The 26218-nt window shown below is 43.0% G+C and overlaps 1 protein-coding gene across 1 annotated transcript in view; it reads left to right on the top strand.

Annotated features, from left to right (window-relative positions):
* The first annotated feature begins 5877 nt into the window (after positions 1 to 5877).
* PGM1 (phosphoglucomutase 1) overlaps positions 5878 to 26218 on the top strand; it is a 67058-nt gene continuing 46717 nt past the window's right edge. Inside the window, exon 1 of the mRNA XM_068966613.1 lies at positions 5878 to 6231. Coding sequence (XP_068822714.1) covers positions 5986 to 6231 — 246 coding nt within the window. The 5' untranslated portion in view covers positions 5878 to 5985. The remainder of the gene's footprint in view (positions 6232 to 26218) is intronic.

The following is a 26218-nucleotide window of genomic DNA, read 5'->3' as shown; positions in this document are numbered from 1 at the left end:
CAAACTTGCCCCCTTAACATTCCCTCTCTTGGAATGAAATGTTCTTTCCTCCTTTTTCACCTGACCAACTACTGCTCATCCTTCCAGTCCTCAGTTTATACATCACCTCCTCCAGGATTCTTTCCCTGATTCCCTCCAATGATAGATCCTCCTGTTTACATTTTAAATCACCTCTATGTATTTGTAGCATTTATCCTAATTCTGATTTGTTATTTAGTATTTGTCTCCTCTAACATATTGCAAGCTCTGTGGGACCAGGAACTATTCTGACTTGTTCACCTTTTTTCTTTTTTTCAAGATTTATTTATTTTTGGTTGCACTGGGTCTTTTGTGGTGTGTGGGGGCTTTCTCTAGTTGTGATGAGCAGCGGCTACTTGTGCAAGCTTCTCATTGTGATGGCTTCTTGTTGCAAAGCACAGGCTCTAAGGTGCACAGGTTTCAGTAATTGCAATGCTTAACACCTCTTAGAGAGCTGGTGCTTAGTACCAGTTCAAAAATACATCTGTGGAGCGAGTGAATCAATGAATGGATGCCATCTAAAGGATAACTCATTAATGAAATAACATGAGAATTACCACTTAAAAGAGGTAATAAAAAGAAAAAATGTATTTTTATTACTATAGAAATAATATAAATTCTGTATACAAAACATGGAAGATCCAGATAAAGCACAGAGGAAAATAGAAGAATTATTCTATCCCACAACTCAAAAGTAATGATTGTTATATATGTTGATCTATTTTCTTCTAGTCCTTTGCATGTGTTTCTAAAAGAAAGAAATTAAATCACTCAAGTAGGATAATATATATACAATTTTTAATGGATAAATTGTAGTTTATTTAATCAGTTTATTTCCTAATTAATTTTTATTGGAGTATAGTTGTTTTACAATGTTGTGTTAGTTTCTGCTGTACAGCAGAGTAAATCAATTATCTTTCTCTCTTTAGTCACTAAGTCGTGTCTGACTCTTGCGACCCCATGGACTGTAGCCTGCCAGGCTCCTCTGTCCATGGGATTCTCCAGGCAAGAATACTGCAGTGGGTTGTCATTTTCTTCTCCAGGGATCTTCCCAACCCAGGAATTGAACAGGCTCTGCTGCATTGCAGGCAGATTCTTTACCAACTGAGCTACGAGGGAACATATATCCACTCTTTTTTAGATTTCCTTCCCATTTAGGTAACCATAGAACATTGAGTAGAGTTCCCTATGCCATACAGTAGGTTCTCATTAGCTATCTATTTCGTACATAATAGTGCATATATGGGGAGAAGGCAATGGCACCCCACTCCAGTACTCTTGCCTGGAAAATCCCATGGATGGAGGAGCCTGGTGTGCTGCAGTCCATGGGAGTCGGAAACGACTGAGCAACTTCACTTTCACTTTTCACTTTCATGCATTGGAGAAGGAAATGGCAACCCACTCCAGTGTTCTTGCCTGGAGAATCCCAGGGATGGGGGAGCCTGGTGGGCTGCCACAGAGTTGGACACGACTGATGCGACTTAGCAGCAGCAGCAACAGCAGCAGTGCATATATGTCAATCCCAGTCTCTCAACTCATCCCCCCCCCCCACTTGGTAATTATGTTTGTTCTGTACATCTGTGACTCTATTTCTGATTTCCAAGCAAATAAGTTCATCTGTATCATTTTTCTAGATTCCACACATAAGCAATATTATGTGATATTTGCTTTTCTCTTTCTTACTTCACTCTGTATGACAGTCTCTAGGCCCATCCGTATCTCTGCAATTGGCACTATTTCATCCCTTTTATTGGCTGAGTGATATTCCATTGTGTATATGTATCAGATTTATTTGAGCAGACACAAATCTCAGTCCAAAGTTAGATGTTCAGGAAATATTTCTTTTTCTAGAATTCATCTTGATTTGTATTTCATTTGCCTGAGATAATCCATCTGGGACTGTCACTAGGTACAGTTAGCTTATATAGTGCCAAACATAGGGGAAGAAGAGTACCTGGCATCTGATACCCAGTGTCTCTGGAGGCACACGATCATCCTGTCTAACTCTTGGCCTCTGGTCCACACTGCCGAGAATTCTCATTTCTGTTTGGGTGGGCAGTGCAGGTCCAGTGGCTTCCTTTCCTTCTTCAGTTGTCACCCAGGAGGGAATAAGAATCATTCCGCTGCTTTTGTCAATACTACAACTTGGAAATGTCTGTAGGTCAATTTCTGAGTGCAGAACATGTGCATATGATGGGATATAACTTCCACAATTGTTGTTACATGGAAAAGGGAGATTATCCAGGTATATCTGATCTAATTATACAAGCCCTTTACAAAGCAGGCATTTTCTCTGGCTTTTGATGGAAGAAGGAGGCAGAGAATGCAGCCATGAGGACTCACTCACTGTAGGCAGCCTCTAGGAATAGAGAGTGGAGCCTGCTCACAGCCAGCAAAGAAACAAGGACCTCTGAGTTACAATTCCAAGGAAATGGATCCTGCCAACAACATGAATGAACTTGGAAGCAGATTCTTCCCAGAACCTCCAGATAAGAGCCCAGCCTCACCAATATTCTGATTTCAGCCTTGTTTTATACGGCCTGTGAACATTCAGTCCAGCAAAACCCACCCAGGCATCTGACCTATAGAACTGTGATAATAAGTGGGCATTGTTTTAAGTCACTGCTTCTGTGGTGATGTGTTACACAGTAAGAAAAGTAACGTAAGGGGATTACATCAAGGTGAGATTACCAGGAGGCACAGAGATTGGAGACTGTGCCACAGGAGCACAGTCAAGGACAGCAGAGTCTTGCCCAGGTCAGCAGACCCAGCCAGTTAACTCATAAATTCACAGGCAATAATAATAATAATAAATGGCGACCATCTACATTCAAGAGTGATTTGTTATGTAGCTAAAGCCAGTTATTAAATTATTACATCTTGTGAGGTGAGAGAAGTATGGGACAATTAATTCCTCATAAATGAAAATCTCCATCCTAGTCCCAAGGATAGGGAAGAATAGAGAAAGAGCATGTGATGTGAAGTTGAGTTCACTGTTTTATAATAATGAGTGACCACTTATTGAGCAGGTACTAGTACTGTGCAAACAGCTCTATATTCAGTATGTCAGTTAATCCACACAACTCTGAGAGGTAGGTATTTCTAAGACTCAGTGATTCTATTTTATATTTTAATTTTGTGGAATCAAGTAAACTTGATTACAGCCAACCATTCTATTCTCAATGCACTAGCCTATAAAATGGGGTTGATTATACTACTTAATTCACAAGGTGATACTACACTGAATGATGTACTGATGCTGAAGTTGAAGCTCCAGTATTCTGGCCACCTGATGCGAAAAGCCAACTCATTGGAAAACACCCTAATGCTAGAAAAGGTTGAGGGAGAGGATAAGGGGGAGACAGAGGGTGAGATGGTTGGATGATGTCACCAACTCAATGGACATGAGTGTGAGCAAACTCCAGAAGACAGTGAAGGGCAGGGAAGCCTGGTGTGCTGCAGTTACGGGGTTGCAGAGAGTTGGACATGATCTAGCTACTGAACAACAACTCTGTAAGCTTTGTGAACGTCTGTGTAAATATTAGAAATTAATATCAGTTGTCCGGAATTTAGTTTTCACATGTTATTTACCCCTGAAACTTATCTGTAGTGACTGCATTAAAACCCATATCTATATCCTATATCAACCTGTATATGAACACTTGATTGCTGAGAGTCAGTAACTATTTGCATCATTCAGCCTCCCTCCTGAATCAAGCTATACCAATTAACCATTAAATGGCCATGAATATAATCAGTTTCACAGGTTAACAGTAAGCTTTGGTTTTGGAACTGTGGAAAGGAAGTTAATATTTTTTGACCTCTATGTTTGGGTCTCTGTGTTTCCGGCACCATGCCACCTGATTTACTTACACCAGTTGATCATGAGCGAATCTGGTCCAATTATGATTTGGACAAGAACATGGGTAGTTTCTAAAGTGTCTCAGGTGAGTCTACTGTGTATCCATGATTGAGAACTACTGACATACAAAACCCCATTAATTCTTGCAGAAATTCTAAGATAGGGTTTGTCTCTGTTTTATATGTATGGCAAAACCAATACAGTATTGTAAAGTAAAATAAAGTAAAAATAAAAATTTTTTAAATAAATAAAAATAAAGAAGCAGATGCCCACAGATATTGAACTTTCCCCAGTTAACACATCTTGTAAATGACACATTTCTCAAGCAGAGGAGACAGTCACTCTCACTAAATCAAGGGAGATGCTGAGCGTAAAAGACTGATGATTCCTACTTAACAATCGAGACTTTCACTGACTCTGTATCCTCCAACCCTTTATGGCCACCTCAGTTCTTGATCTCTTCACTAATTTTCTACTATGTGAATAACTGATGTATTTTGGTGGTAATAATACACCAACATCACTTTGTGTTTGTACATACATTTCTCAAGCCTTCTTGTACATTTCCTAGTTCTCCCTGGTGACATGCAGGCAAATCACTGTTAAGAGCTCTGGTTTGGGAGCCACACCCACCTGTGTTGGCCTCCTCCATGTACTTATCTCTATGGTCTTGACTAGTCATTTTACTTTTTAAATCTCAGCTTTGTGAGCATAAAATTGTGAAAATAATAAAATCTATACTTTAGAAACATTATATTCAATAAATATTACCTATTATTGTAGCCACCCTAACCAGTAGAAGTAGTGTGTGGCCCACCAGTAAACAGGTGGAAAACAGTAGGTTGAATTAGACCTTTGGAGTTGACTCCTTTTTCTAACATGCGGGGGTGTTCAGTCACTCAGTCATGCCCGACTCTTTGTGACCTCATGGACTGTAGCCTGCCAAGCTCCTCTGTCCATGGGATTCTCCAGGCAAGAATACTGGAGCAGGTTGCAATTTTCTCCTCCAGAGAATCTTCCCCACCTAGGAATCAAACCCTCCTCTCCTGCATCTCCTGCATTGGCAGGGGGATATCACAAATACCCTAATGTTTAGAGAGAGAATAGAAAGATTAAGAAGTCAAAATCTAGTTAAGGCTGATACTTCCCTTGCTCAGAATATGCTTCCAGAAAGTTATTTATGCATGAAACTCCAGCTTAACCACAGGAAATGTTGTAGAGATCTTCCACTCACAATGGGGTTGCCTCCTGATAAACCCACTGGAAGTTGAAAATATGATCATGAGGGGAAAATGCATTTAGTACACCTAATCCATCAAACACTGTAGTTTAGCCTAGTTTACCTTAAACGTGCTCAAAATACTTTAGCCTGAAGGTGGACAAATTCGTCTAACAGAAAGCCGGTTCATTACATGAATGTCTCATGTTGTTTAATACTGTACTGAAAGTGAAAAACAGAATGGTTGTATGGGTACAGAAGGGTTCTACGTGTTTTGCTTGTTCACCCTCCTGATCAGGTGGCTGACTGGGAGCTGGAGCTGGGTTCGCACAGCTCAACATCACCAGAGCAGAGAGAGTACCTACTGCATATTGCTGGCCCGGTAAAAGATCAAAAATTGGAGGTACGGCATTAGAAGCAATAAGTATTCTACTTATTGCTTTCACACCATCAAAAAGTGGAAAAATCCTAAGGGGAACCTTCCCAAGTCTTCAAAGTCCGCCTGTCCCTGCTCTGTATTTTTCCCACTTTGCCTTAAGTCCTTGCCCTGTGACCCAGTCCCTACCCAACTTCTGCTCTTCCACCTAGGGGAGGAGTTGTGGATTTCATTTCACTGTGGATTGGTCGACAAGAGAGGGTAAATCAGAGAGGCTCCACCCATCTCACAGCTGGGGGTGGGCGCTCCCCATTCCCCTCCCTCTAGGACCTGCAAGGAGGTGGGCTGGCCGCGGAGGGCCCGTCCCCTGTCCCTTTAAGGAGGAGGGACGAGCACAACCGGCGTGGCCCCGACCCCGTCCGCGCTCTCATCCTAGAGCCGCTGCAGCCACAGCTCCGGCCGCCCCTCGCTTGGCAGAGTCCGCTCGGCCCCAGGAAGCAAGTCGCCACCATGGTGAAGATCGTGACCGTTAAAACCAAGGCGTACCAAGACCAGAAGCCGGGCACGAGCGGGCTGCGGAAGCGGGTGAAGGTGTTTCAGAGCAGCGCCAACTATGCCGAGAATTTCATCCAGAGTATCATCTCCACCGTGGAGCCGGCGCAGCGGCAGGAGGCCACCCTGGTGGTGGGCGGGGACGGCAGGTTCTACATGAAGGAGGCCATCCAGCTCATCGTTCGCATCGCCGCCGCCAACGGGGTAAGGGACGTGCCAGCTCCTCTGTCGCCCCAGTTGCCCGTCCGCCTCCTGCCGCGCGCGCTCCCGCGAGGCCACTTCCGCGCGCGCGGCCGCCGAGTCTCCACCCCCAGCTCCTCGGCGCCCTCTCTTCCTAGCCTGAGGCCCGGCGTGGGTCGCCCCGGGCGGGAGCGTGGCCAAGGGGAGCAGCAGAACTGCTCGTCTGACCGCTCCTCCCATCCCTCGCCCACTCCCACCCCGCCCTGGCTGGGCGGGGAGGCGCGAGGCGGGGAGCAGGGCTTGACCTTGGGAGGCCCGGCCTTCAGCCTCCTGCCCCACCCTTCTCTCTCCTCCTCTCCGCCCTTCCCCTACCCCCGCCGTCGTCCGGGCCTCTGACATTTACATTAACCTTTTCTGCCTGTGAAGATACAGTTACCGAGCCGAGCGCAGTCACCTTAACCCTGAAAGGTTAGAGGCCGCCGCCTTGCTCAGAACCCTCCTTGCATCCCGCTGGGTTGCCTGCTGTTCCCGTCTGGGACTGGCGCTGCCCGCTGGCTGCGAACCCCAGGCTTTGGGCACCCTGCCCTCTGGTGGTACGGCGCGCCAGGGCTCGCCCCCCATCCCCTAGTTTGCTGGGACAGAGCTTCGACCCTCTGCCCTGGCGCCGCCTGGTTGCTGGGGCTCAGGCTTTTGAAAAGGCTAGTCTTTGCCCGGTGTTGCTTCTGGATCTGTTCCACCGAGGTTGCTGGAGCTGAATTTTCATTAGAACAGAACCTACCTACTCAAGCTCGCTCATATGTAAGCAGTCGTGGCAGGCCGGGAAGTTAACGCAACACTTTGGTTCCGTCCGCAAGCAAAGGAACGTTAACCAACTAAGAATGGGCAGGTCCACTAACGTGAGATTTTGAACTAGATTCTTCAGTAAACCTGGTACTTCTGCGAAAATGTGGATTTATAAACCACAACTGAGGCAGATTGTTTCCTCACTCTTATAAAAAAGTTTTCTAACGAGTTCTTTTTTTTTTAAGTTTCCTTTCTATAATTAACATAAGATTTGGCTATCCTCCCCTCTTCTGGAACTCATTCCCTTTAGTAATATTTTTATTCATTTTAGCAGTATTTTTTTTCTGTTATTAATATATTGAGGGCCATTTTGCCAAGCCCTGTGAAAAGCATTTCACTTGTGGTATGGCATCCATCCTCCTCTAGCCCTAGGACGTGGGCTTCCTTGGAGGCTCCGAAAGAATCCGCCTGCCAAGGCAGAAGACAAGGGTTCCATCCCTGGGTGGGGAAGATGCCCTGAAAAAAGGAATGGCTGACCGGTATTCTTGCTTGGCGAATTCCATGGACAGAGGAGCCTGGGAGTCACAAAGAGTTGGACAGGACTGAGCGACTAACACACACACACACAGCCCAGTGAGGTAGATGCTATTATGGGCATCTTGAAGATGCCAATAAGAAAACTGAATCTTAGGCAGGTTTAGCGGCTAATGGCAGCGCTTAGAATCCAGTACAGACCTGCTGATTCCAAGAACTTGAACAGTTTCTGGGTATGAAGAGACCCTGGAGTCTGAGGATCTATTTTTTCAGTGGTCTGTCAAATCTAAACTGGGAACAATGTACATTTGCCTCTCTGGGTCAAATAATTTATCAGCATCAGAGAGAGATGATTGTCTGGATCTGTTTTCTTTGTGGTCCTGAGTTTTCAGGCAACCTCAAATTCCCTGGAAAGAAGAACGAAGAATGAACAAAAGCTGTATCCTAGAGCAGCTCACATTCATTTCCCTGTCATCACTTGTGTTGAACTTGCATTTCATTCACTTCTTCAGGAAATATACTGAGTCTATATTATGTACAGAGAAATGTGTGGAAGAAAAAGGTGATTCAGCAACAAGGCTTTTTCTTAAGAAACTTACAGCATAGTGGAAATTTAACGGGTCCTATTCGAAAACTGTCCATCTGAGAGTAGTGTGGGATGGAAGGGAAAGAATTAGTTAAGACGAAAAAGTTAAGTTTTTTATTTTAGTATGTATAAAAATCCTCATCACCCTTTTGCTACTGCCCTATTGCTCCTCCCACCCCTTTTAGTCAATCTTTGTAAAAGTTGTCTACATTCACCATCGCAGATTCCTCGCCTCCCATTCACTCACCATCTCACTGCAGTCTGGCTTCTGTTTCTTTCACCAATTCACTGACATTGCTCTTGCCAAGCCTACTGAAGACTTTCTGGTTCCTAAATCTATTCAACACTGTTTAGGCCTTGTCTTAGGTGACCTTCCTGTTTAATCTGGCATTGCTGACTTCATACTCTCTTAAAGTTCTTACTCCCTTGTCTTGATCACTCTCTCCTGATTCTACTCACACTTTTTAAGAGTTCCTACATGGACTGCTTACCCTACCTATATCTTGTCATATTCTCTGGGTTTCTGGTCTCAACTCACTGCCCTCTGATTTTTTTCTTCCTGTCTTTCCTCACCAGGGATTTAAGTATGTTACTGTTTTTCCTCTGGTGCAATTCAGATAGCGTCTTAGAAAACTTTCCCCAGCAGCCTCTCTCTGCCACTCTCCCCTCTTAATCTTTCCCCATAGATACTTCTAGAATAGATGAAATTATCTGTTTACATGTGACACTCCTTTGTAACTAGGACAATGCAACTTCCAATGAGTCTTTGTTCTAGTGCCTGAAATTATGAATTGTGAAGTGTATGGAAAATATTTCAAGCATAACTTAAAGCCATAGTTTATTGCCAATACAGTTATTATCATTAAACATCTATTATGTGCTTACTTCTCTTATCAGTCCTTGTGCTATAAGTACTTGGGATATAATATATTCCTGACCTCAGGAAATAGTGTAGAAGTGGAAGTGGACAGGAATAAACAGACAAACTAGGCTTCCCTGGTGGCTCAGAGGTAAAGAATCCGCTTGCAATGCAGGAGTCCAGGGTTTGATCCCTGAGTTGGGAAGATCCCCTGGAGTAGGATGTGGGAACCCTGCTCCAGTATTCTTGCCTGGGAAATCCCATGGACTGAGCAGCCTGGCGGGCTACGGTCCATGGGGTCACAGGAATCAGACACGACTGAGAGACTAAAACACCACCACGGTGTGTTTGGTGTTGTGAGGGAGTTGTGCTGAAGGGGCAAGAGCATGGCAGGCTGTACTTGGGAGTGGAAGGTACAGTGAGAAAGTCTTCACAAAGGCATGGTAGTGGATTTGAGGGTTAAAGGATGAGTTGAAGTTTCTAAGGTGCATTTGTCAGGGGAGCAATTCTAGGCAGAATAAATATCATAGGAGTTGGGGACGGTTCCCTTGGGCAAATTATTCAATTTCTGATCCTTTGCCCGCCTTGTTTGTGAAAACTGGAAATGACAATGCATATCCAGAGAGGCTCTTGTGACGATTAAATGAAGCAACATATTTAAAAGTACTTGGTAGCCCTCTCTTACCTGGAAACTGAATGACACCTGTAGGGAAACCTCAAGATGAGCTTGAGGGCAGGACTTCCTGTGATGAATGTTCTGCTAAAATGGGGACACTGAGTTAATCGTACCCAATCTGATGCAGATATTAACCTCCACCCACCCACCCCGCCCTGGCCGTAGATCTCAGTTTGGTCTCCTCCCTTCCTCTACACTTAATGACCCCAACCAAACCAGAGGGGTGCCTTCTTAGATCCCAATAGGGTACATGTGACAACAGTTTAGCCCAAGTGAGAAAAGAGGGAATTTGGGGTGCCTTCCAAATGCTCAAAACTTTAGCCAGCCAGACAGTGTCCTCAACCATTCCCAGTGGGAATCTAGCATTTGGAAGACAGTCCTAGAGTATCCGCGTTTCCTACTGTAACATCACTTGCATCCCAGGAACAGAGGGGACAGTTCCTTGTCTCTTTTCCTGACTGTGTGGCATGGGCCAGGGACATCTGAAAAGTTTGTTGCAGTGAGAAAATAAAGCAATACATGCAGAAGTGCCTTGTAAAATATAAAACATGAGGTGTGTTTTAGTGTGTTTGTTTGCTGTAGAGTCTGAAACAACAAGAGTTGGAGGGTGGGGTTGTCTCTAACCTACGTCCTCAACACACTTTACTCTCTCACATCTGGTTCCTCCTGGAACATTCTTCTCTCCTCTTCAACCTTAGACCTGGGTTTAGTTGACACTTCCTTGCTCCTAATCCCTGAATCAAGTACATCTCTTTTCTGCTCTCATAGCCTGTTTTGCTCACCCCTATCATAACACTGACTGCATCTTATAGCGGTTGTTGATTCGCTCGTCTGTAACCCACCTGGCTTCCAACACAAACCTTTTTGACTGTAAACCCCAAGTGAATGAAGATGGGGCTTGTCTTGGTTTCTGCTTTATCTCAGGAGACCCTTCAGATTAACCACAAGTTCATCTTGAGCTCCTCACCAGTGTTTGTAATCCTCACACTGATTGGTTTGACCCTCAAATGTCTCCTTACCGTGCTGATTAAGCCTATTGGACTCACACATGTAGTGACCATTTCAACTTAATTTTTAGCAACACAGATGTTTGTAGGCATATTAGAGTTCAGAATAAGAGACTAATATTTATTCAGCATTAAAATCCTTACCTGCAAATCATACCTGGGAGGAAAGTGCTTCATGGGTGGAATCAATCACATTCAACATCAAAAACAAACTCATGTATCAGTTACCAAAATAAGGCATGTAGTAGAATCTATAGGAAAAATGGATCTCACCTTTCCTGCATGCCATTTTCTCAGATTTAAGTTTGGAAACAGCCAAATTTAATTCTGGGAAAATTCTTGTAACATATGGATAAGTCTATCAGCCCCAGGGTAGTGGAAATTAGTATTTCCCCAAATTCTTCTCAGGTCTTCTTGCAAACTCACATGACTCATTTGTGTTTTAAAAGCTCTGAAAATCCTACTTAACATTACCCAATCCAGTTTTCCCAAACTTTTAACCAGGATATTATAACTATCTATGAAACTACTTGCTTTGGGATACATTTATTTATGGAAAAGATCAACTGGATGAAATATCAGAAGACCAGTGACCAGGTTCCAACTCTACCATTTCTAACAGGTTGGGCAAGTCAACCAAATCTTTCTGTACCACCACCTACCTATTGCATTTCTTCTTTTCAGAAACACGTTGGGTCAGTCATAAAGAGGAAAGAAGAAAGACATTGTTCCCAATATGAAAACATAATGTTCAAAGTGTTTCAGACTCATGGCTAAATCTTCATTGGCCTGATTTGATTGGCAGTCCTCACTGTGTTTACTCAGGGCTTTTTCCACCTTTTCTACCTTGTGTCTCAGGGATTCATGTGAGTGGTGACTGGGAGAAGCATTGGGAAGGGGGATTTCCAACAGTTGAAGTTATAAAAACAACAAACCCCCAAGGCAAGGCACCCCCTTTTCACCCTTTCCAAACAAGCCCCTAGGGTTAGCCCTCAGTGGTCTATTCCCTTTGAGGATGCCAGATAAGAAAAGTCTTCTCAAAATTCTCCCAACTAAAAATGAAAATAAGCCCTCAATTACTTGGCACACTCAGTAGTCATTTTTAAAAGGTGATTTCCAACTTTGAGCACAGCTCCAAGGGCCACAGAATGACTAGGTATGTCTGCATCAAGTTCAGGGAAATTTAAGGAAGAATGAATAGACCATTGCAATTTACCTGTTTAACTTTCTTAGAGGTGTAGCCCACTCAGATCATTCCTCTGCAAGCTCTTCTAAAGTCTAAAAGGGCCCAAAATATGTCACTGTGGCATAAAAGCTATTTTGAACTGAAGCCATTTGCGAATAGACATTTTTCTGAACTCCTTTGTCTGCATAAAAGCAGAGTCTTCTCAACTGTCATAAATCCCCTCCCTGGGAGAGGATTTCTGGAAACCAGGGAAAATTGACTCAGCATCACACCTAAACAGGCATTATCACAAATGTCTGTTTGTGATATCACGTTATCACAAAATTATAATATTGCTTCCCCATTGTTTTAAAACCCCAGTTATCTTTTTGAAAAGTCATTTGTTTTCCCAACACTTATAACCACAGTGAAAGTGCTCATTTAGATAGAATTTTGAAGCCTAAAATGTTAGCTTTTCTCTTTTGGCTTCTATGCTTTGTCCCTCCCTTGATTTCTCCAGTGCTGATGGTCACTTTAAGACAGGAAAAGCTAGATTGGATAAGAAGTCAATGTCCTTAATGGGTTGTCTGCTGATAGGCTAGCTGCCACCATCTGGCAGAGAATCCCAGGAAAGATTTGAGGCCACAGCCTTTTCTGCTTCATCTCCTGCTTCGTGGATAGCTGTTTTAGCTTGGGTACGCAAATGGTCTTCATCTCAGCTCTGCAGTGCACAAATTACTAGGCTTGGGCAACATGGTGTACAAGCCACAGCCAAAGAAAACTTCCCTTGGCAGAATCATAATCTCCATTTCTGCTTGCAGACTGGCTAGTTTTTGTCTGAGCTTCTCTCTGTATTGTGGCAAGAAGCAGCCAACAAACATTCCTCTTCTGAACTCCTAACCATGTGCCTAGAGCTACACCTTTGGTTGGCCCATGGTCTGTCTTCCAAGATAGCAGTGGTAAAACTTTTTGTCATGGCCATAAAAATTAAGCTAATGCTGCATATTTAGATTCTGTTTTGGTATAGAACACCAAATTTTACATTAGTTAAAACGTAGGTTTTGGCTGCTATAGCAGAGTTTGAAAATAAATTACTTAAATAAAATAAAAGTTCATAGTAATAGAACCCTTTGTAACAGACTGGGTGTGGGGAGTCCAGGGCTGGTGTGGTGGCCCCATTGTGTCAGAAGGTGCATGCTTCTTCTCTCCTGTTGATCAGCCTCCCCTAGTGAGTTGCCCTTATCTGCATAGTCCAACATGGTTGCCCACCACCTTATGGTCATTTTAACTAACAGGAAGGGGAGAAAAGTGAAGGAAGGCACACCTTTCTCAGAGACTGCATGTAATCAATTTCATTCTTGTCCCATTGGCTGAAACTTAGGCTAAGGCCTCCTCTAGCTGCAAGGGATGCTGGGAAATACAGGCATACCTCATTCTGTTGCACTTTGCTTTATTGTGCTTCTCAGATACTAAATTTTTTGCAAATTGAAGATTTTTGGCAATCCTGCAATGACTTTTTTCCCATAACATTTGCTCATGTCATGTCTCTGTGTCAAATTTTGGTAATTCTTGCAATATTTCAGGATTTTTTTAATCATTATTGTATTTGTTACATGATCAATGATTTTTGAAGTTACTGTTGCAAAAAGATGATAACTTGCTGAAGGCTCAGATGATGATTAGCATTTTTTTAACCAATAAAGTACTTTGAAATTAAAGTATATACGTTTTTTTAGACATGATACTAATGAACACTGAATAGACCAGGGAATAATGTAAATATCATTTTTATACACTGAGAAACCAAAAAATTTATATGACTTGCTTTTCTGCAGTATTCACTTTATTGCAGTGGTTTGGAATTGAACCTGTACTATCTCTGACGTATCAACGCTATGCTGAGTGCTATGTGTTAGACTAAATATTGGGGGTGTCAGTCTAAATGAAAGGGAGAATTGATATTAGAGAACACCCCACAGTCCTCATTATCCTAAACATGCTTTCCAAATTTAGTGAAAACCACTCAGTCATTTTCAAGTGATAGAGTTACAGAGAGAACACAGAGACTTAATTTTATATCGGTAACTAGATTATTTGAAAAGGCTTTGACTATCATTTATTCTGACAACAGGCCTAGAAAGGAACGTAGGCACAAATTATTCCCATTATGGAGGACTTTTTAAATAAAGCAACTTTATTGAGATATAATTCACACACCACACAATTTATCCATTTAAAGTATATGACTCAGTGTTTTTTTTAGTCCATTTATAGCATTATGCAGCCATCACCACAATCTAATTTTAAAACATTTCCATCACCTTGATAGAAGCCCTGTGCATTAGCAATCCATCCCTCTTTCTCCCCTACCCCTTCATCACAAGCAACCACTACTGTACCTTGTTCTGGATGTGTACTGGGTCACTCAGTCATGTTGGACGCTTTGCAGTCCTGTGGACCATAGCCCCCAGGCTCCTCTGTCCCTGGGGTTTCCCAGGCAAGAATACTGGAATAGGTTGTCATTTCCTACTCCAAGGGGTCTTCCCAGCCCAGGGATTGAACCTGCATCTCTTCCGTCTACTGCACTGGGAGGTGGATTCTTTACTACTGTGCCACCAGGGAAGCCTGTACTGTACCTGAGGCCTCTATAAATTTGTATAGGTGGATTTTACACAGACTGAATATTCAGTTTTGGTTGCCACACGGAAGTTATATTTGGCAGGTAAAGCCCTGGGAATGCAAGAAACAAAGGCCAAGGGTCCACATCAAGAATAGGAGTTAGTGTCCTGTGCTTCTGTGCACACTGTCTGAGCGTTATTGAAGCACAAAGGTCCTCATTCTCAGGGGGCCTCCAGTTGCAGGAAGAAGACTGACACAAAAACAGACGATCACCATTACATTTTATAAGAGCTGATACTTAAAGATATCACTGTGGACACCGGGCAGGGATGCCTGCCCCAGCTTGGGGTGGGAGTGAGTGTAGGAGGGGATAGTGTGTTCAGTGAAGACTTTCTGCAGGAGATGAGCCTACTTTTCTCAGCAGACTCCTTGTCCAAAGCCAACCAGGCTGTCAAAAAAAAGAAGTTTCTCCAGAACAGCTTCTTCATTTTCAAGTGTAAGCAGTCAGATTTCTTTTTCTTTTTTTTTACAAATGTATTTGAACTTATATATCCAAATTAGTATTGTTCCCTGCCAAATCACCACTCTGGGAACCGTACACTTATTCCAGTGATGCGTCTAGTGCTGAAAGCATTTTGAAACTCCTCTATGGGAGTTATTTTTCAGCCAGTCGGTTTATGGGTCACCTAGGGAAACCAGTCACATTATTTTATAGTCATGCCTCATTTTTCACCTAAAACGATATAACAAGATTTGATCACCCACTTTATTCATTAGACGTGGCTCCAACCAATTTTCATCTCTTTCCAAAGTTCACATCTATTCTCAAAGGATGAAATTTGTCATGACTGAAGACTTTCAAAGAAAAGTGCCACTGACTATAAAGACAGTTGCTAAAAAAGAGTTCCAGAAATGTTAGTGCAGCATCAACATTGTTTGAATACATGCGCTGCTTCCCAGGGTGCTTGTCTTGAAGGAGAAAATATTAATTTAGATGAAAATACTCTCATGTAACTGTTGAAAATGAGTTACATTTTGTACTGTTCAAGCACACTGCCCTGAAAAGAATTTAGAAGACAGGTCATGATGAGGGAGATTCTGGCATGCTGCTTACCTTCTACAGTTTACCGCAGAGGCCTGGGAATTCAGTTCTCTTCCATCCTGATAAACATCTCAACATGTTTCAGTGCATTTAGAAATTGTGCACAGTAGGAAGGTTTGTGAAAACCCAAGTAGACAAAATGACCCTGAACCTCGAAAGGAATCCTATCAGCTCAAAGCCACAAGAAACAAAAACCTAGGCGTTTAGCCTGTACCCACCTCAGACCTGAGAGATCATCCCAGGATTGCAAGGAGGCCAGAAAAAGGAGCCGGGATGCCGTAAGTGGGTGGGGATGGGGAAGGACCTTTTGCTTTAGCAATAAAACTATTATGTTACACTGCTCCCATGAGGACTTTGGAAAATACATTTTGTGGAGCAAAATGAAATCCACTTAAAAATGAAGCAAAAGGGAAATAAATGTAGAAAGCTCAGAGGGAATCAGGAATAAGGTTGGCTCCTGTCACAGAAGCCAGCTGCCTCTCTGTGTTGGGCCATGCAGCTAATGCCAAGCCCTCTGAGGTCAAATCCATGAGAAATACTCTCATCACACAGTTCAGCATAGCAAGTTACCCTGTAAGTAATGAAGAGAGTAAATAATACCTGCCTTAAAAATTCATATCAGGAGATGAAGTAAAATTTGGGGAGGATTTATCATAGTGCCTGACATAAGTGTTTAGTAAACAAAAGATTCTGATGATTCTAATAATGTTTATGGTTATTCCAAACTCTGAAGCCAGGGGAGGGCAGAGGGATGGTCTTCTGTGCCTGCCAGCACCTCCCATTCCATTTCTGTCCATACATTATCCCTTGAATTTGATCTGTGAGGCAGAGGTTCACAGTTGCTGTGTCAGTCATGAGCCCATTGATCTAAGGCCTTCACCTCACTGGAGCCATGAGCTAGCAGTGGGTAGGTGAAGATGGGTATCTCAGGATGGATCTGAGGGATGGTTAGCTGACCCATGCCAATGTCATGCTGTAGACCAGAAGCTGCAAGAGATGTATGCTGACATTGCTGTGAACCTCCTGGGCTACATGGATTTTCTCATTCAGTAAGCATTGCGGAGGACTCTGCCAGGCAGTGTGAGATGGTTGTAGGTACAAAAATGAATAAGACAAAGTCTTTGTTCTCAGGATTCATGCCAGTAGAGGAGAATTCATAAGCAGTTATAAAAATATGGTTCGAATACTAGTGTATTAGCTTCCTGTTGCTGCTATGACAAATGACTCCAAACTGGGTGGCTTCAGACTACAAAATGTATTTTCTCACCGTGCTGGAGACCAGAAGTCTGAAATCAAGGTGTTGGCAGGGTTACACTCTCACTGAATCTCCAAGGGAGAAGTTCAGGGAATCAGAGGAACACAGAGCCACTCAACCCCACCTCGAAGGGGAAGGGAAGACCGAGGATGTCTTCTCTTCCCAGGCAAGGTAATTTCTGCGCAAGCACAGATGATAAAGAGGAATCAGGGAGAACATAGCTGAAAGTGGAATGAGGGTGGAGCCAGGGTACAATCACTGGTTTAACATGTATATACCTGATACCTAATACCAATGCTGTGCCATTTAAAGTACGCTAATAGTAATGACCGACAAGATTCCAGACGACAAGATTCCAGACAAGAAGTTTCCAGAGCTCCATTATCCATAGTGCTTCTGTAGACATCTGACATAATGTCAGATGGGAAACAGGCCATCTGGTGGCTCCTTTTACCAAACGACTTTAGTTCGTAGTGATGGATTGGAATGGAAGATTTTGATTCAAATCTCAGCTGTAGAATTTATTGTACAATATAATGTATTCTGGGCTTCCATAGTGGCTCAGATGGTTAGAGAGTCTGTCTGCAGTGCAGGAGACAGGGTTTCGATTGCTGGGTCAGAAGATTCCCTGGAGAAGGGAATCACTGCTCACTCCAGGATTCCTGCCTGGAGAATTCCATGGACAGAGGAGCCTAGCAGTCCATGGGATTGCAAAGAGTTGGACATGACTGAACGATTAACACTTTCATATTTTTCATCATGTATTCTGCTTAAGTAAAGCTCAGTTTTTGCACTTGTAAAATGGAATCAATTCTAGTATCTGCTCTATTGGGGAGTTTTATGATATTTAGTTTAAATAATGAGCATACCAAATTTGGGGGAACTGTAAAGTGCAACTCAAATTAGAGTTTCACTGTTGCTTTAGGAGAGTCACACCACGGTGACTTTTCTTTTTTAACCCTTCTTTTTTTTATATAAAATTTTAAATTGAAGGATAATTGCTTTACAGAATTTTATGGTTTTCGTTCATACATCAACAGGAATCAGCCATAGGTACACCCATGTCCCCTCCCTCCCAAACCTTCCTCCCATCTTCCTCCCTATCCCACCCTTCAGCCTGTCTTACTCAGGGAGCTCAATCACGATGACTTTTGACTTAAGCTTCCTGCCAAAACAAATCTCAGCATCCAGTTTTATCGATCATCTTTCAAAGTCCAGAACTCAGATGTGCTAAAGAATAACCAAAAAGTAAATATGTCATGCCATTTTGAGGATCTTATTGGTATATCCATATTACCCCTTTTACATTAGAAATTTTGTTTCAGTATGACTTTTTTTTTCAGTGTAAATTTTGATGTCAGACAGACATAAGTTTCATTCCTAGATATGCTGTTTATTAGCTGTTTGTTCTTGAGCAAACTGTCTGAACTCTTTTTTTTCTTTACTCATTTTTAAAATTAAAATAAGATGTCTTTAGAAAGTAAGACAATAATGTGTAGGAAGTTACCTTGCACAGCGCCTCACACATAGTCATAATGAGCAGGTTGCTACACTGGGTAGTAGGGATTTTGATGAGAAATACAGACACTGTCAACTTTACTTTGCTTATAGTCCCCCAGGCAGCTCCCACCTTCTCAGTTTCTCTTGTTTTCTTCCAGTTGGCCAGTAACCTATCGAGATGTTCCACAGCTATTAGCCTATAAATTTCAGAACAGAAATGTCTTTCTTAGAGAGAGAGTGTTTCATGCACAGATCCTGGGGTAGGGTGGGGGACCTGCTCTACATAATTTTAGGTTTCTGAAATATATGATCAGCCTGATCATAAGTTATCTCAAAAGAATACAGCACCAAGCCCCCAGATCAGCAAAATTGTCCCCAAATGGCTCAGTACTAATCACAGTGTTTGGTATTTGCACACCAGGTCTACTCATTAGGGTTTTAGGGTAGTGGTTCTAGTATAAGTTGGTTGGGTCTGCTTGCTCCAGCAACTTCTCCTGAACTGGTTGGATCTCCTTGCAGTCCAAGGGACTCTCAAGAGTCTTCTCCAACACCACAGTTCAAAAGCATCAATTCTTCGGTCCTCAGCTTTCTTTATAGTCCAACTCTCACATCCATACAGGACTACTGGAAAAACCATAGCTTTGACTAGATGGACCTTTGTTGGCAAAGTAATGTCTCTGCTTTTTAATATGTTGTCTAGGTTAGTCATAGCTTTCTTCCAAGGAGCAAGTGTCTTTTAATTTCTTGGCTGCAGTTACCACCTGCAGTGATTTTAGAGCCCCCCCCAAATAAAAGTCTCTCACTGTTTTCATTGTTTCCCCATCCATTTGCCATGAAGTGATGGGACCAGGTGCCATGATCTTTGTTTTCAGAATGTTGAGTTTTAAGCCAACTTTTTCACTCTCCTCTTTCACTTTCATCAAGAGGCTCTTTAGTTCCTCTTCGCTTTCTGCCATAAGGGTGGTGTCATCTGCATATCCGAGGTTATTGATATTTCTCCCTGCAGTCTTGATTCCAGCTTGTGCTTCCTCCAGCCCAGCATTTCTCATGATGTACTCTGCATATAAGTGAAATAAGCAGGGTGACAATATACAGCCTTGACATACTCCTTTCCTGATTTGGAGGTAGTCTGTTGTTCCATGTCCAGTTCTAACTGTTGCTTCTTGACTTGCATACAGATTTCTCAGGAGGCAGGTCAGGTGGTCTGATATTTCCATCTCTTGAAGAATTTTCCAGTCTGTTGTGATCCACACAGTCAAAGGCTTTGGCATAATCAATAAAGCAGATGTTTTTCTGGAACTCTCTTGCTTTTCAGTGTTCCAGCAGATGTTGAGAATTTGATCTCTAGTTCTTCTGCCTTTTCTAAATCCAGGTTGAACATCTGGAAGTTCACGGTTCACGTACTGTTGAAGCCTGGCTTGGAGAATTTTGACCATTACTTTGCTAGCGTGTGAGATGAGTGCAATTGTGCGGTAGTTTGAACATTCTTTGACATGGCCTTTCTTTGGGATTGGAATGAAAACTGACCTTTTCCAGTCCTGTGGCCACTGCTGAGTTTTCCACATTTGCTGGCATACTGAGTGTAGCACTTTCACAGCATCATCTTTCAGGATTTGAAATAGCTCAACTGGAATTCCATCACCTCCACTAGCTTTGTTCATAGTGAGGCTTCCTAAGCCCCACTTGACTTCACATTCCAAGATGTCTGGCTCTAGGTGAGTGATCACACCATCGTGGTTATCTGGGTCATGAAGATCTTTTTTGTATAGTTCTTCTGTGTATTCTTGCCAACTCTTCTTAATATCTTCTGCTTCTATTCGGTCCATACCATTTATGTTCTTTATTGAGCCCATCTTTGCATGAAATGTTCCTTTGGTATCTCTGATTTTCTGGAAGAGAGCTCTAGTCTTTTGCATTCTATTGTTTTCCTCTATTTCTTTGCACTGATCACTGAGGAAGGTTTTCTTATCTCTTCTTGCTATTCTTTGGAACTCTGTATTCAAATGATATAGCTTTCCTTTTCTCCTTTGCCTTTAGTGTTTCTTCTTTTCTCAGCTATTTGTAAGGCCTTGTTCAGTTCAATTCAGTTCAGTGGCTCAGTCGTGTTCGACTCTCTGCGACCCCATGAATTGCAGCACACCAGGCCTCCCTGTCCATCACCATCTCCCAGAGTTCACCCAGACTCACAACTGAGTGACTTCACTTTCACTTTTCACTTTCATGCTTTGGAGAAGGAAATGGCAACCCACTCCAGTGTTCTTGCCTGGAGAATCCCAGGGACAGGGGAGCCTGGTGGGCTGCCGTCTATGGGGTCTCACAGAGTCAGACACGACTGAAGCGACTTAGCAGTGGCAGCAGAAGCACGTCCATCGAGTCCGTGATGCCATCCAGCCATCTCATCCTCGGTCGTCCCCTTCTCCTCCTGCCCCCAATCCCTCCCAGCATCAGAATCTTTTCCAGTGAGTCAACTCTTTGCATGAGGTGGCCAAAGTACTGGAGCTTCAGCTTCAGCATCATTCCTTCCAAAGAAATCCCAGGGTTGATCTCCTTCAGAACAGACTGGTTGGATCTCCTTGCAGTCCAAGTGACTCTCAAGAGTCTTCTCCAAAACCACAGTTCAAAAGCATCAACTCTTAGGCGCTCAGCCTTCTTCACAGTCCAACTCTCACATCCATACATGACCACAGGAAAAACCATAGCCTTGACTAGACGGACCTTAGTCAGCAAAGTCATGTCTCTGTTTTTGAATATGCTATCTAGGTTGTTCATAACTTTTCTTCCAAGGAGTAAGCGTCTTTCAATTTCATGGCTGCAGTCACCATCTGCAGTGATTTGGGAGCCCCCCAGTATAAAGTCTGACACTGTTTCCACTGTTTCCCCGTCTATTTCCCATGAAGTGATGGGACCGGATGCCATGATCTTCGTTTTCTGAATGTTGAGCTTTAAGCCAACTTTTTCGCTCTCCTCTTTCACTTTCATCAAGAGGCTTTTTAGCTCCTCTTCACTTTCTGCCATAAGGGTGGTGTCATCTGCATATCTGAGGTTATTGATATTTCTCCCGGCAATCTTGATTCCAGCTTGTGTTTCTTCCAGTCCAGCGTTTCTCATGATATACTCTGCATATAAGTGAAATAAGCAGGGTGACAATATACAGCCTTGACGTACTCCTTCTCCTATTTGGAACCAGTTTGTTGTTCCATGTCCAGTTCTAACTGTTGCTTCCTGACCTGCATACAGATTTCTCAAGAGGCAGGTTAGGTGGTCTGGAATTCCCATCTCTTTCAGAATTCTCCACAGTTTATTGTGATCCACACAGTCAAAGGCTTTGGCATAGTCAATAAAGCAGAAATAGATGTTTTTCTGGAACTCTCTTGCTTTTTCGATGATTCAGCAGATGTTGGCAATTTGATCTCTGGTTCCTCTGCCTTTTCTAAAACCAGCTTGAACATCAGGGAGTTCGCGGTTCATGTATTGCTGAAGCCTGGCTTAGAGAATTTTGAGCATTACTTTACTAGCCTGTGAGATGAGTGCAATTGTGCAGTAGTTTGAGCATTCTTTGGCATTGCCTTTCTTTGGGATTGGAATGAAAACTGACCTTTTGCAGTCCTGTGGCCACTGCTGAGTTTTCCAAATTTGCTGGCATATTGAGTGCAGCACTTTCACAGCATCATCTTTCAGGATTTGAAACAGCTCCACTGGAATTCCATCACCTCCACTAGCTTTGTTCGTAGTGATGCTTTCTAAGGCCCACTTGACTTCGCATTCCAAGATGTCTGGCTCTAGATTAGTGATCACATCATCATGATTATCTGGGTCGTTAAGATCTTTTTTTGTACAATTCTTCCGTGTATTCTTGCCACCTCTTCTTACTATCTTCTGCTTCTGTTAGGTCCATACCATTTCTGCCCTGCCTCGTTAGACAACCATTTTGCCTTTTTGCATTTCTTTTTCTTGGGGATGATCTTGATCACTGCCTCCTGTACAGTGTCGTGAACCTCTGTCCATAGTTCTTCACGCACCCTATCAGATCTAATCCCTTAAATCTATTTGTCACTTCCACTGTATCATTGTAAGGGATTAGATTTAGGTCATACCTGAATGGTCTAGTGGTTTTCCCTACTTTCTTCAATTTAAGTCTGAATTTGGCAGTAATGAGTTCATGATCTGAGCCACAGTTGGCTCCCAGTCTTGTTTTTGCTGACTGTGTAGGACTTCTCCATCTTTGGCTGCAAAGAATGTAATCAATCTTATTTTGGTATTGACCTTGTGGTGATGTCCATGTGTAGAGTCTTCTCTTGTGTTGTTGGAAGAGGGTGTTTGCTATGACCAGTGTAGTCTCTTGGCAAAAGTTGTTAGCCTTTGACCTGCTTTGTTTTATAATCCAAGGTCAAGTTTGCCTGTTACTCCAGGTAGCTCTTGACTTCCTACTTTCAGTCCTCTATAATGAAAAGGACTTCTTTTTTGGGTGTTAGTTCTAGAAGGTCTTGTAGGTCTTAATAGAACCGTTCACCTTCGATTTCTTCAGCATTACTGGTCAGGGCATGGACTTGGATTACGGTGATATTGAATGGTTTGCCTTGGAAATGAACAGAGATCATTCTATCGTTTTTGAGGTTGCATCCAAGTGCTGCATTTTGAACTCTTTTGTTGACTGTGATGGGAGAGAGGTGCAGTGCAGCTGTGCTCTTTCCCTAGATCTCAGCGAAGGGGCTGGGGTCGTCCACGACCTTTTTTTTCTCTTGTTACTTTAGTGTCTGTCGCTCTAACTTTTTCTCATCACTTTTCTACCCCACACTGAAGTTCACCTTCTGGATTGAGCACCTTGAAAACCTCTCTGTCTCTACCGGCAATTACCCAATGCTTCTCTAGGAAGCAGCACAAGCTTTTGGCCTCAGCCACACAGACTAACCAGCTCTCTACCTCCTTCACTATTGCTACTTCTAATTCTGTTCCTTTTTGTTACTGCACAAGTCTGTGTCCTACAGAAACTCCCTGAAATGTCAGGTCTCAGGCAGAGGTTCTCTGTTGTGCTTTGGAAAGTCCTCTATGATGTGGGAGGAATTTTATAGTTGAAGTTTGTCTCAGCGTGAGGACTGCTTACTTGACTACTGCCTGGAAAAACTCATCTTTGTTCGTCAGGAACCCTATTCACTGAGGTCCTTCAACTCTCACTACTGACAACCTAGCCACTCAGACATTTGTTAACTACCCACCATACTTCATTCCAGGCACGGAGGTGACAGAGGAACAAGTTCTGTCTTTCTCCTCGTCACTGAGCAAGGATGGACACTTGTTTGTATATGCACCGTGTTATTTAGTGATAAGAACCAATACTCTGGGGCAATGGAAAGAGGTATGTGTGTGGGGGGTCCACCTAAGGGTCTCTCTCTCACACCAGCCACCCAGCTGCTAAGGGATCAGCTGTCACTGGAGTTGGGCTTTTTTTCTATTTTTTTAACCATTTATTGTATTAGTTTCCTGGGGCTGCTGTAACACACAGTACCAGAAAGTGAGTGGCTTAGAACAACAGAAACTTTCTCTCTTACAGTTCTGGAGGCTGACAAGTCCAAGTGCAGTGGGTTGTACAGGCACCAAAACTCATACTTTCCACTTGGACAATATCAATTTGAGAGTCACCTGGAATCTATTTCCTCTTAATTTTCTCCAAGTTAAGATGCACTTGATTATCCAAAGGAGCCATACAGCCTATTCACGAGCTTTGGCATTAAAACTGGCACGAAAGCCTGCCTTCCAGTATATTAGTTGAGAGACTCTGAGCATATCATTTATTCTCTAAGCCTCAGTTTCCTCATCTGTAAAATGGGGATGATGAAGATATCTGTATCACAGGGTTGTTAATTGCATGTTACTTGCATGAGAACCTGCATGTAGTCCTATGATAAGCCCTTTATATGATCTCTTTTAATCTTATCAACTCTTAACAAGTTCCTCACAGATGAGGAAACAGAGGATCACTGATTTGTTCAAGATCACCAAGATACTACAAATGATCAGGAGTAGAGCTTCAAACCCAGATTTCCACTGTGCTGAATTCATCAAGGAAATTCATTTTAATAGAGCTATCTAGAACTCTATTTCCAAATCTTTTGTGTTGTGGTGTAACATTGGATTTTCCTGAAGCCTTCTTCTCACTTAAATCTTAAGGCCCAGTGAGAGTCCTACCTCTGCCCACTTAAGCTGCCATTCATCCCAAGAATTCCCATAAATGATGTAGAGTAGAAAAAATGATCACATTTCTTTAGATCACTGTTTTAAAAGCTATTTCTTGTTGAGTACTTGCCATTCACATGGCTACCTTTTATAGTAGGAGTGTAGGCTCTGGGGCCAGATTGCCTGTGTTCAAAACCTGTCTCCACACTTTGCCAGCTACTTGACCTTAGGCGGATGACATAACCTCTGTATCCTAAGGTAGGGGCTGAGAATAATGGTACTGATCTTGGAGGGTTGTTGTGAAGATTGAGTTAATGCTTGTAAAGCTCTTGGGATACTGCCCAGCACATCGAGACCTATTGCAATGATCTCCTACTGGACACGGCCTTTAAAGCAGTGTCATTGCCCCTGTTTTACAAATAAGAAAACTGAAACCAGAAAGGCCATACACAGCCAGAAGCTGGCAAAGGCAGGATTTAGACCCAAGACCGTCTGACCCCTTCTTTTACCTTTTTCCTTCCCTATTGTAGGTGTCTACTCTGACTGACCCATAGCACTGATCCACTCCTGCCTGGGCCTTCTGCTCTAGAGATCAAGGCATATGTTAGAAAGATGGAATATGTCTTTGCCAATATCTCTGTTCTGGTTGTTTATGTAACAGTTACTGAGTGGCTAGTCTATAGCCAGGCATGGTGATAAGGACTTTACATGCCTTTCTTCATTGATGTCAGAACCTTTAAAGGAATTTTTTCTATCCCCATTTTACAGACATTCCGGCTCAAAAAGATCCCATAGAAAAAGATGTCCTTTCTCTCTTTCAGTCTCTTTGCAGCTGCACATCCTAGTTTGGCTAAGCCACGTAATTGGAAACATCCTTAGTAATGAGACAGAAAACATAACATCACTGTTCCTCTCTTCTTCTTAAAAGTCAATAAATCCACCACATTTTTACTATTTGAGAGAGGGTCAATCACTGACTACCAAGGGACGCAGGAAATCTTGCTTGTGTTTCCATTTTCTACCACAAGAGGGAAACATACAACCATAAATGATTTGAAAATAAAGCCATTCTTTAGATAGTCCTCTTTTTACTAAGAGTGGTGAGTGCCATACTGTGGTTACCTAGTCGAGGTGACATTCCACTGGAAATGGTCCTGTGGGAGTTGTGAGCCGCCTGCTTGGTTCAGAAATCCCAATGGGTGGACCAAAGCTATTGCTGTCACAGTAAGAAAACAGCAGTTGGCTGGATTTTCAAACAGTTGTTAGGCCACACCGTTGTAGGGCCAACCAAGAGTAAAATGTGAATTTTGCCACCTCTGGTATCCAGGTTCACACTCAGGGTGTGTCCCCGCAGTATCCAAGAATTTTCCAGACAGACCTATGCTCTCTGGATCTCCGCTACAGAGAAAATGTGATGGAAGGGACGTTTGGATGCTGGTTTGCCTTTCCCTGTGAGATTGGGGGCCTTCCCTACAGTCACACCATCAGATGAAATTGCTACTGAAAAATGACTTCCAAGCAAGCGTTTTCAAGCAGTGTGTGACTCTTAGCACACAGAATGCTGGGAAAGCTATGTTCCTTCAAGGAAGCATAGGCATCAACAGAGAGTGTGTTTTCAGGCCTCTATCCATCAGGAACTGTATAGCTTCTAAGACGTGAGACTCCAGGTCTGCCCAGATGACCTGGCTTCCAGAGTGAGGGCACTGTATCTCCCTGCACTTTCCGAGCCTTGTAAACACTTTCCTGGGTCATAC

Source organism: Capricornis sumatraensis, chromosome 2 (genome assembly GCF_032405125.1).
Source record: "Capricornis sumatraensis isolate serow.1 chromosome 2, serow.2, whole genome shotgun sequence".
Classification (NCBI taxonomy): domain Eukaryota; kingdom Metazoa; phylum Chordata; class Mammalia; order Artiodactyla; family Bovidae; genus Capricornis; species Capricornis sumatraensis.
Note: the sequence above shows the minus strand (reverse complement) of the source record. Positions and strands in the feature narration are given on the sequence as shown.